At 39.2% G+C, this 10,822-nt stretch overlaps 1 protein-coding gene across 1 annotated transcript; it reads left to right on the top strand.

The window, feature by feature from the left end:
* The first annotated feature begins 8,401 nt into the window (after window positions 1-8,401).
* Window positions 8,402-9,331, top strand: LOC101996369 (putative olfactory receptor 5AK3). Its single transcript, XM_005346690.2, has one exon. It carries the CDS (start codon window positions 8,402-8,404, stop codon window positions 9,329-9,331), a length of 930 nt encoding a protein of 309 aa, XP_005346747.1.
* Window positions 9,332-10,822: the final 1,491 nt, after the last annotated feature.

Here is a 10,822-nt window from a genome sequence, read left to right as displayed (position 1 = left end):
GGGGGAGGGGGAGAAGGGTGGGAGGAGGGGGAGGGAAATGGGAGGCTGGGAGGAGGCGGATACGTTTTTTTCCTTTTCTCAACAAAAAATAAATAAAATACATAATAAATTTAAGTGAATGTCATCTCAAATAAAATAAAATAAATTCTTAATATTAGGAAACAGTATCTTCTAAGGCTTGTTTTTTCACAAAATATGACAGAACTTTATAGAGATCCTCAGGACCAAAAGCGAATTGGAAAGGAAAGGGTTTGTTCAACTTGCTCTCACTCTGTATCACAGTCCATCATCCAAGATACTCAGCACAGGAACTCAAACAAGGCAAAAACCTAGAGGCAGGAGCTGATGCAGAGGCCATGGAGGAGTGCTACTTAGTGACTTGCTCATCATGGTTTTCTCAGACTGCTTTCTTATAGAACCCAGGACCAGCAGCCCCGGGATGGCAGTACCCACAGGCCTTCCCTCATCAATCACTAATTAAGAAAATTCCTTACAGCTGGATCTTATGGAAGCACTCTCAACTGAGGTTCCCTCCCTCAAATGATGCAGTGTGTGTCAAGTTGGTATAGAATTAGCCAGAATATCACCCATGAACAGTTCTGCTAGTCCAGGGATTGCACCACTGCTCCAGTTCTGCAAGCCTGGCCCACCTATGGTTTATCTGTGTTTTGGTCTTGCTCTTTGACAAGCACAGTCCCCAGAACCTAAGCATTCTGATCCCTCAGTGAAAAAGGTAACCCAGCTGAATTCCGAATCGTCTGCGAGGTTTTTCTTTCCTTGCCTTGAAATATATCCCATCTATACATGTAAATATTTTATAGTGTGGCTCTAAAGAGTTTAATAAATCTGATGTGTTGAATTAAGAGTGGCGGAGCTGCGTCCCCAGCACCCGGCCGCCCACATGGCTAGCTTAGCTTATGCCCCGAAATAATTACACGGAAACTGTATTCTTTTAATCACTGCCTGACCCATTAGTTCCAGCCTCTTATTGGCTAGCTCTTACATATTGATCTAACCCATTTCTGTTAATCTGTGTAGCCCACAAGCTGGCTTACCAGGAATGATCTTAACCTGCATCTGTCTGCAGTGGGACAATCATGGCGACTCCCTGACTCAACTTCTTTCTTCCAGCATCCTGTTCTGTTTTCTCCGCCTACCTAAGGGTTGGCCTATGAAATGGGCCTAGGCAGTTTCTTTATTAATAAGAAATCATTCCCACATCACTGATGCATCACCTTTTTATCTCATTTTCTCTGTCTTCTTTGGTCTTTCTGCTGAGCAGTCTCATCTCTATTCCTGAAAAATTAGAAATTTCAGTTTTCCCGAGCATTTGATTCTGATTTCTATTTGTTTAACAACTCCATCTTTAAATCACTTCTCTTCTTGAATTTTGTCATAGGCCGTCCTGAAAGAATAAAGTTGCTCCTTCATCGTTCTGCTTAGAAATCTCATCAGCAAAATTTCAGATCTCCTTGCTCAAAAGTCTATCTCCATGGAACCATGTGCTTGTATAAAAATTAAGTACATGATTACCTGAGTATCCTTTTTGAGTATAGAAACCCTTATTATAGCTCTTCTCTTCTTTTCTCTCTGAGCTCTCACCAAGATTGTTTTTCTTGCATATGACTAGAAATTCTTTGAATATTTCTACTTTGAACAGTTCCAAAGCAGATTCCACAAGGTTAGGTATAGGCAATATCCGCACCCTATTTCTTAACCATTTTCTGTCTTAGTACAGGCTGTCTTAAGAAATTACCATAGACTGGCTGGCTTATAAAAAAAGCTGTTTTTAATTCTATTTACAGAAATCCAAGGCTTGGGTGCTAGCACTGTTGCATCCCCATTAGAGCCCTCTTCTGGGTTTCAATGCAAAAAACCATGGGACGTGAGCCAAGGACAGGGAGTTTTCTAGGTTATGTTTGTAGAACCTCATAGCTTATTCACCTGTCAAAGTCTTTGCCTCCTAACCACCACTTTGGGGATGAAAAGTTAGCCGGGCGGTGGTGGCGCACGCCTTTAATCCCAGCACTCGGGAGGCAGAGGCAGGTGGATCTCTGTGAGTTCGAGGTCAGCCTGGTCTACAAGAGCTAGTTCCAGGACAGGCTCCAAGACCTCAGAGAAACCCTGTCTCAAAAAAAAAAAAAAAGACCAAAAAAAAAAGTTAACAGATGAATTGCATACAGGTTCTTAGAGTTGTTTTTATAAATTAATAACTTGAGTGTAAATGCATAATGATATCTGTCCTCTGGCCAGTGCAAACCGCTCAATACCTTGAGGAAATCTACGAGGAAGTGGAGGAAAGAATCAGAGGGGTAGGATAGAGAAGGAGAAAGTACAGGGGAGGGCAGGCATTACTAACTAATATACACACCTGCAAACTGAAACACCATACCCATGGGATTCTGATTAACTATGTTTAATGTCATAGCAATGTATGTAATGTAGTCTCCATTGTTTAGCTTATTTCCTGACCGTTTTCCATAACAACTTGTAAGCAACACACTAAACAAAGACAAACATCCATAATCCATTCTTTGGGAGTGGGGCGTAGTTTTCTAGGCTACTCCCTGTTGACTGGCATCACTGATGATCTTATGGGAACCCAAAGAAAATTTGGGATTATGGTCAAGTCCTGACTGGAGTATTCTGTGAGCCTGGTGACAAGTATAATGAAGAAGACACAAACACAGGTTTTGGACAAGAAAATATTTACAGCCTTATTCTAGCAAGGGGGAAATTGTCTGTTATCTAACAAGGCACTGCTTTAAAAAGTCAAAGTCCCTAAAGAAATAAGCTTTCTCATCTAGAAAGCTTACGATGTTGTAAGCCCAAGAGAACTCGTGAGCACTGTTTTTCCCAGTTGTATCCTAGTCCATGGAACCTGAGATCACAAGGGAGTGATTGCTGCTCCCTTAGTCCCTAACTATAAACTCCTGATGGGAAACAACAGAATAGAGAGACCTTAGTGGGCAATTACCAGCTGCCAAAAGTGGACTAGGAAGCAACTCCAGTGTAAGTAAAACCAAACAAATGACATTTGCAACATCAGGTCTTTGTCATTGAGTGTTTGCAGGTGATAAGGAGCAAAGGGTGAGAGACCAAGTCCCAGCATGTTTCACCCAAGACCAGGAATAATGGCTCTTTCCTTAGTGATACAATAGAAACTGAAGAAATAAGATGGAGCTGGCATTGCCGGGGAAAAATGTAAATGGCATCAACAAATGAGCAGAAGAAGTTCTTCATGCCTTATCGTATGTCTTACAATGATAAATATTTTTCTTTATTACTTTGTTTCATTTATGACTTCAGGATTTCAATTAAACAAGGATAAATTTAAGTTTACCATGTTTGAATTCTCCCCATTTGTTAGTTTTCAGTTTATTTTTGCTTTCATAGATGTGTACAATGAAATATGATCTATCTACCCCCATTCTCTACTTCCAGTGCCTCCTAGAGCTGCCTGAACACATCCCCCTTTCTGTTATTGTTGCTGTTGTTGCTTTTAAATTGCCTGATAACTTTAATAGTTAGTTATTCTGGCACATTCTTTTTTTAATTTTTTTTACTGAAAATAGATATTTTGTCTCACATAATATATTCTGATTGTGGTCTCCCCTCCCTCTATATCTCCCAGTTTCTCCCATCTTCCCCTCCCATCCAGATCCAGCTCCTTTCTTCTCTCATTAGAAAACAAACAGGCTTCTAAGAGCTAATAATAAAATAAAATAAAGCAAAAACTAACACATCACATAAGACAAAAACAAACATGCATGGCGATTTCTCAGAAAATTAAGAAACAACCTACCTCAAGACCCAGCAATACCACTTTTGCGTATATATCAGACCCCTGAAGTCTGCTAGAACAGGTTCCCACCTTGTCTCCTTTTAAAATTATCTTAGCTATCCTTGACTCTTTTCCATATCAAATTTGGAATAGGCTTGTTGGAGTATACTTAAAATTCTTTATAGCATTTCATAAGAATTACATTGGATTAGTACATTAATGGGGGGTTGTTTACAATGCTAGTTTTTATCCACAACCCAATCTGAATTCAGTCTTCTTTATGCCCTCAAAATTTTCTCAAGAAGTATTATGAACATTTATGGATAGATTTGTACTTACATAGTTTATATTTGTTGTTATTAAAGTATTTGGGGGTTTGTTTCATTTCTGCTTGTTTTTTTTTTTTCAGGAATAAGGATCAAACCTCAAACCAAGAGCTTCGAGGACACTAGGTAAGTGCTCTACTACTGATCCACACCCTCAGTTCTAAACATTTTAAATAAAAATAATCTGTCTTGATTAAGGGAAAGGGCAAGCTAGTATATTAGTTGTATATCTTAGTTGGTGAGTGTACACTTTCAAACCCAGCAGCCTACATATGGGCCTACTGACCTCAGCAGGTGTCAGAACAGGAAGGCTGAACGTAGAAAGGGGACTTGTAGGGAGGATCTGAGTGGGGGTGATGGGGTAGGAGGGAGATGACAGGTGAGGAGGGAGAGCAAACAGAATGCCTTATATACAAATATTAAATTGTGCACGTTTTATTAATATTGTCTGTTGTAAACATGAATGGAATTGGCCTTTGTATGTTAGACTGATGTCTAATGACTTTACTAACCTCACTAAGAATTTATAGGATAATTCTGGGATTCTCCATGAAGACAAATACATCATTAAAAATAGTAACAACTGAGATCCCTCCATATATTCAAGGTTCCCATTGTTTCCTTTGCATGCCCTTCTGTTCTGGCAAAGACTAAAGGTAAGTGTTGAGTAGATTCAGGAATCAAGTCATTATCATCGTGTTACTTCAGTTATAAGTCAACAATGCTATTCAATATTCAGTATAATAATAAGCAAAAAAAAATCACTAAACCAAGTTAACACAGTCCCCTTCTGTTTCCATTTTTCTAGCACTCTGTCATGAAAATTTGCTAAATTTTGTCAATTACTTTTTTATATATGTTGAGAAGATCAAATGGCTGTCTTCATTTTAATATGTTAACATGGAATTCCTAGAAAATGCACTCACATCTCTGACTCCAAAGGTTTACTGTCCTGCAGTTGCAAAGGCATTGCTAATTACAGCTACCAAGACTGGAATGGTAAGCCACTCTACTTCCTGTGTTTGTTGCCAACAACTAACTTGCCTAATAAACTTAAAGGTTATCTCCAGGAAGCTGAAGATTGTATTATAGTCTCTATTAAATACAGTTTATTTTCTTTCTCAACTGGAAAAAAAAACAAGAAAGAAGGAAACAGCTGTGTTTGGAGCACCTTCTGCTTCCACTGAATTTTCTTTCATATACAGCTGTATGTTTTCAGTAACTGTGTACTTTAATGACATTTGCAGGTATACTATATCAATGAGTTAAGATTCAACTTTCTTACACTGTTATCAGAGTTACATTTATTTTGTGAAACAAATTGAAGAATGTTTTGTCTTAAGATTTCTAGAGGGGAATGTATATATATATACATATATATACATATATATATATAACATTAGAGCTAGTTGTTGCACGGTTGAGAATGTTTTTAGTCAAATCTAAGTATATTTTTAAATATTCAAATGCAGATGAAAAGATGGCTCAGTTGAAAAGAAAGTGCTCATGCAGGGGACCCAGGTTTGAGTCCCAGTACCCACATGGTAGCTTACAACTGTCCACCACCCAGTTCCAGGAGATCCAACACTCACTTCTGCCTCTGTGGGTACCACACATGCTTTCAGTGCACTTGCATACATGCAGGCAGAATTCTCACACACATAAAATCATTTAAACAAAATAGTAAAGTATTTGGTAGTGGACTGATACATACCAACTATTATCAATCTCTCTCTTCAAGGTCCGTAAATAAACAGACGCTGGGTCTGGGAAGGCACAGCTGTAGGAAAAGTGCTTGCCACCTGAATATGAAAACGGGAGTTCAATCTCCAGCCAAAGAATAATAATAATAAACCACAGGTAGCTATGGTGGCCCAGTGCTGAGGATCCAGACAAGCAGACCCCTGAATTCCCTGGTCAGCCAGTGTAGGCTACTTGGAGAGCTTCATGCTACTAAGAGAGCCTTTCTCCAAAAATATGGTAAGTGGAACCTGAGGAACAACTGCCAAGATTTCCCTCTAGCCTCTGTATGCACATGAATGCACATGCACGCACTGAACAAAATGAGGGAAAAAATCACATTAAATAGAAGATATGAAATAGCATTATTCAATAACCTAGAACAACAATCCACTGAATGTAAGTGTCCTTGTTACATCTGTGCCTTCTGAGGGAAAGAATGAAATGAACAGATATGTTTTATTGTTTCAAACCACAACTATAAAGTAAAACATGTAACCAATTTCTTCAAATTTAATATTTCTATAGGAGATTCCATAAAAAAAGTATATAAGTGATAATATCCCTGAAAACCTTTAACTGATAGGGAACTCAAATCCAGGTTTTTTAAAATACCAAAAATATCAACAGCCAATTTGTAGAAAAGTAGAATAACATAGTTCTAAGAATATTGGAGAGTGACCAAATTAATTGATGTCTAAAATTATAAAAATGAGATATGACTACACATTTTCAGAACCAGAGTAGAAGTAGAGAAAAAATGATGTCCACATGAGAATCCCTATGCACCTTAGCAATGCTTGCACCCCTGCAGCATAAACAAAAGCCATCAGAAGATGCTCAGCCAAGCTCAGTGTGTACCTGTGTCAATTACCTTTGACTTTCAGAACGTGCCTCAGAGACATTTCTCTAGGAAAGCGCATAGGTAATTATGAAAGACAGGCACAATTAGTCAGAGCTACTCAAAGTGTGGTCCATGGGTCAACAGCATCACATCTGGGGCTCTCTGTTACCAGGTCAGGATGTTATGAATAAGAAAGTGGAATGGATCGTTTAAACCTGTGGTAGACTTCTGACAACTCTGAAATATTTTTATTACTCTTTATGAAAATATTAGACTACAGCAGATTGAGAATGAGAGAGATTATGAACACATGACACATATAAACACCTCCATAGAGAACTCTACATGCCGTGAGTCATGATTACCAGAACACAATAAGAGAAAGACAGGGGAATAAGAGCATATAGAGAATATTTGAAACAAAATTACATAGAACCTAAAAAGCTGGGGGTTTGGTATCTAAAGTTAAGATATAAGTAAATTAGAGTATTTACATTAAAATATAAAGAACATGAGAAAAATGTAGTTAAATCAAAGCATTTTTAGGGCTGGAGATCTGACGAAAGTGCTTTCTGCATAAGGACTTGAGTTCAGATCCCCAGTACCAACATTAAAGCCAGGCACAGTGATGCATCCAGGAACCTTGATACTGGAGTGAAGCCAGGAAGATCCCAGGGCTTCCTATCTAGTCAATCTAGCCCAGCAAACAAGTTCTATATCCAGTGTGTGACCCTGAATCAAAAGATCAGGTGAATAGCAATAGAGGGGACACCTAACATTGGCCTCGGGCTTCCACATCTACACAGAGAAGCTAGCACACATGGATGGACAGACATACACACACAGACACACACACACACACACACAATTAAAAATGTTTTTAATTTAAAAGAAACTTTAACCCAAGAATGCCAACATGCATCTATAATCTCAACACTAGGGAGGTCAGAGTTAGACTGAGCCTAGGCGCTTTTTGGTACTCCAGTCTGTGTAAACGGGCAATATCCAAGTTCTATGAAAAATCATCTCAAATAATAAGGTGAACAGCAATGAAAGAACACACCAGTTGTCAGGACTGGGCCCCCACACATGCCCACAGAAGTGAACATATTTGCACTACATGGATCTCTTGCATATTACTAAGCAAATAATTAAATAAGGTATTTTTATGTCTTTGTTAGTTGGTGTATGTATGGCATACTTGCTTGTCCCTTTATGTGGAATTGTCTAAGCTGGGGTGCCACGTTTTAACCATTTCACTTTTTTTTTAGATTTATTTATTATGTATACAATGTTCTGTCTGTCTGTATGCTTGCTAGCCAGAAGAGGGCACCAGATCTCATCACAGATGGTTGTGAGTTACCATGTGGTTGCTGGGAATTGAACTCAGGACCTCTGGAAGAGCAGTCAGTGGTCTTAACCTCTGAGCCATCTTTCCAGCCCCCGCCATTTTGCTTTGTTTGGCTCTTCTTGTTTTGTTTTGAAGACAGGGTCTCATATGCCCCAGCTGGGATTACAGATGTAAGTCACTGTGCCTAACCCCTCATGTTAACCTTTAAAACCAACACAAGTCATATCACAGAAAGTATTCTTCACCTTATTTTTAAACCAAACAGGGTGGAATATGTTCAAGGAAAACACCCTCAGCCTCCTATACTTTTCTTTCTTTGCAACCCTTCAGGTGGTTTTTAAACTTTCTTATTAACCATGGAACAAAATAATGGCACCAAAGTGACTGAGTTTATTCTTCTGGGATTTGCTGGGCAGCATAAGTCATGGCACATCCTCTTCATAATATTTCTCATGATCTATGTTGCCACGCTCATGGGTAACATTGGGATGATACTACTCATCAAGATTGACTCTTCCCTGCACACTCCCATGTACTTTTTCCTCCAACACCTAGCCTTCGTTGATCTCTGTTACACCTCTGCTATCACTCCCAAGATGTTGAAAAACTTCACAGAGACGAAAGCATCCATCTCCTTCATGGGATGCATGCTACAATTGCTAGCCTATGGTACTTTTGCCACCATTGACTGTTACATCCTGGCTGCTATGGCTGTGGACCGCTATGTGGCCATCTGCAACCCATTACGTTATCCCGTCATCATGTCCCAGAGACTCTGCATTCTGCTGCTGGTTGGTTCATATACCATGGGCTTCCTAAATGCCTCTGTAAACACGAGCTTTACATTTTCACTGAACTTTTGCAAATCCAATGCCATCAATCATTTCTTCTGTGATGAGCCTCCCATTCTTGCCCTGTCGTGCTCCAGTATTGACTTCAGTATCCTGCTACTGACAGTCTTTGTGGGGTTCAACCTGATGAGCACGGTGTTGGTTGTCACCTTCTCCTACATATACATCTTGGCTGCCATCCTACGGATGTCTTCAGCTGAGGGAAGGAAAAAGGCCTTCTCCACATGTGCCTCCCACCTGATGGCAGTCACCATTTTCTATGGGACTCTCTCCTATATGTATCTACACCCGCACACCAGTGAATCTCAGGAGCAAGAGAAGGCAGCTTCTGTATTCTATGGTATAATTATCCCCATGTTAAACCCCTTGATCTATAGCCTGAGAAACCAAGATGTGATAGAAGCCTTTAAAAAGCTAGGAAAGAAATGCTTATAATTTGAGAACATCTATTTATAACTCAACATGGTTTGTCAAGTAAGCTACCAATGTCCTGTTATTTCTCAGCTTCAAATACTGTGGTGTACCCTGAGCAGCAGCATATTTCCATTCCATATCAATGGTATTTGACAGGCAGAGCAAAACAACCCACATAGTTAAATAAAGTTTCATTCATGGTATCCAAAAAACAATGCATTCAGTGTTGTTTTTGTTCTTCATAAAAGGATTTGTTTAATTTTAATCACGGGTCTTTGTGTGAGAGAGTGCATGCCACATGTATGCTGACGTTACAGACAGTCATGAGACAGCCAATGTGGGTGCTGAAAACTGAACTTGGGTCCTTCACAAACTCTTTTTGTTTTTTTTTGGTTTTTTGGTTTTTTTTGGTTTTTCGAGACAGGGTTTCTCTGTGGCTTTGGAGCCTGTCCTCGAACTAGCTCTTGTAGACTAGGCTGGTCTCTAACTCACAAAGATCCGCCTGCCTCTGCCTCCCAAGTGCTGGGATTAAAGGTGTGCGCCACCCCTGCCCGGCCTTCACAAACCCTTGCTGAACTGCTGAGCCATCTCTCTGACTCCACTTTTGTGCATTTTGATTAGTTTCCATTTTATAAATATCTGCCATAAAAATTAAAATGGAAGTAAATCTATGAGAAAAGAAAAAGAAAGAATAAGAACTACAGGCAACTATCCACTGCTGGAAAGAGGAAATTAGCCTCTCCCAGGAATGAACACCCTTAGTGGTTGCCCAATACAGACTGGTCAACCTTGAAACCAACCATATACACAAAAACAAACCCACAATGTTCTATTTTTATATATTGGTGCATACACATATATACCCATGTAACAAATTTTAATTTAAAAAAGAAACCATCAACTCGAGAAGGAATGCGGGAGGAGTTTGATAGATGGTAACTGGGAGAGGCTGGAGGGTGAAGAGAGAGAGAGGATGTGATATTCCAATTAAAAACACTTTTAAAATGAAATGAAAATAACTTTTAACATGGGCATTTGTGATTTTTAAGTGCAAGCGATCCTGAAAATCATCTCCTATGGATGTGGAAAGATAGAACTTTAAAAAAAAGAAAAAAGAAAACACTATTTAAAGGATATTTCACTTATTAAGCAAAATACAATATTTGTGCATAAATAACTAACATTCTGCTGAGTCATAACCATAAATACCTCAGTGACTTACAGAGGGATGTACAATGGAGTCTGTTGTAATTACTATGGATTAAAGCATCTTTGCTTCTTTCAAAAGATGATGACTAAGGCTAGCCATGTCACACAGTCTTCCCGTCCTTCAAAGCGGATATTAATTTTGTTATTTACTGAAATTTAGTGTGAGTCAACATTCCTCTATGCCTACAGGAAATGCCCTATAAACACATTTTGGAGTCTCAGCTCGTTTGCCCAAAGCATAGAAGTAAATTCCAGATGTGGAACTCTAATTCCCAGAGCAGTCTGCACCCATCCCTTTGAGAA

Source organism: Microtus ochrogaster, chromosome 4 (genome assembly GCF_000317375.1).
Source record: "Microtus ochrogaster isolate Prairie Vole_2 chromosome 4, MicOch1.0, whole genome shotgun sequence".
Classification (NCBI taxonomy): domain Eukaryota; kingdom Metazoa; phylum Chordata; class Mammalia; order Rodentia; family Cricetidae; genus Microtus; species Microtus ochrogaster.
The sequence above is the reverse complement of the archived record's forward strand: the minus strand, read 5'-3'. Positions and strand labels throughout refer to the sequence as shown.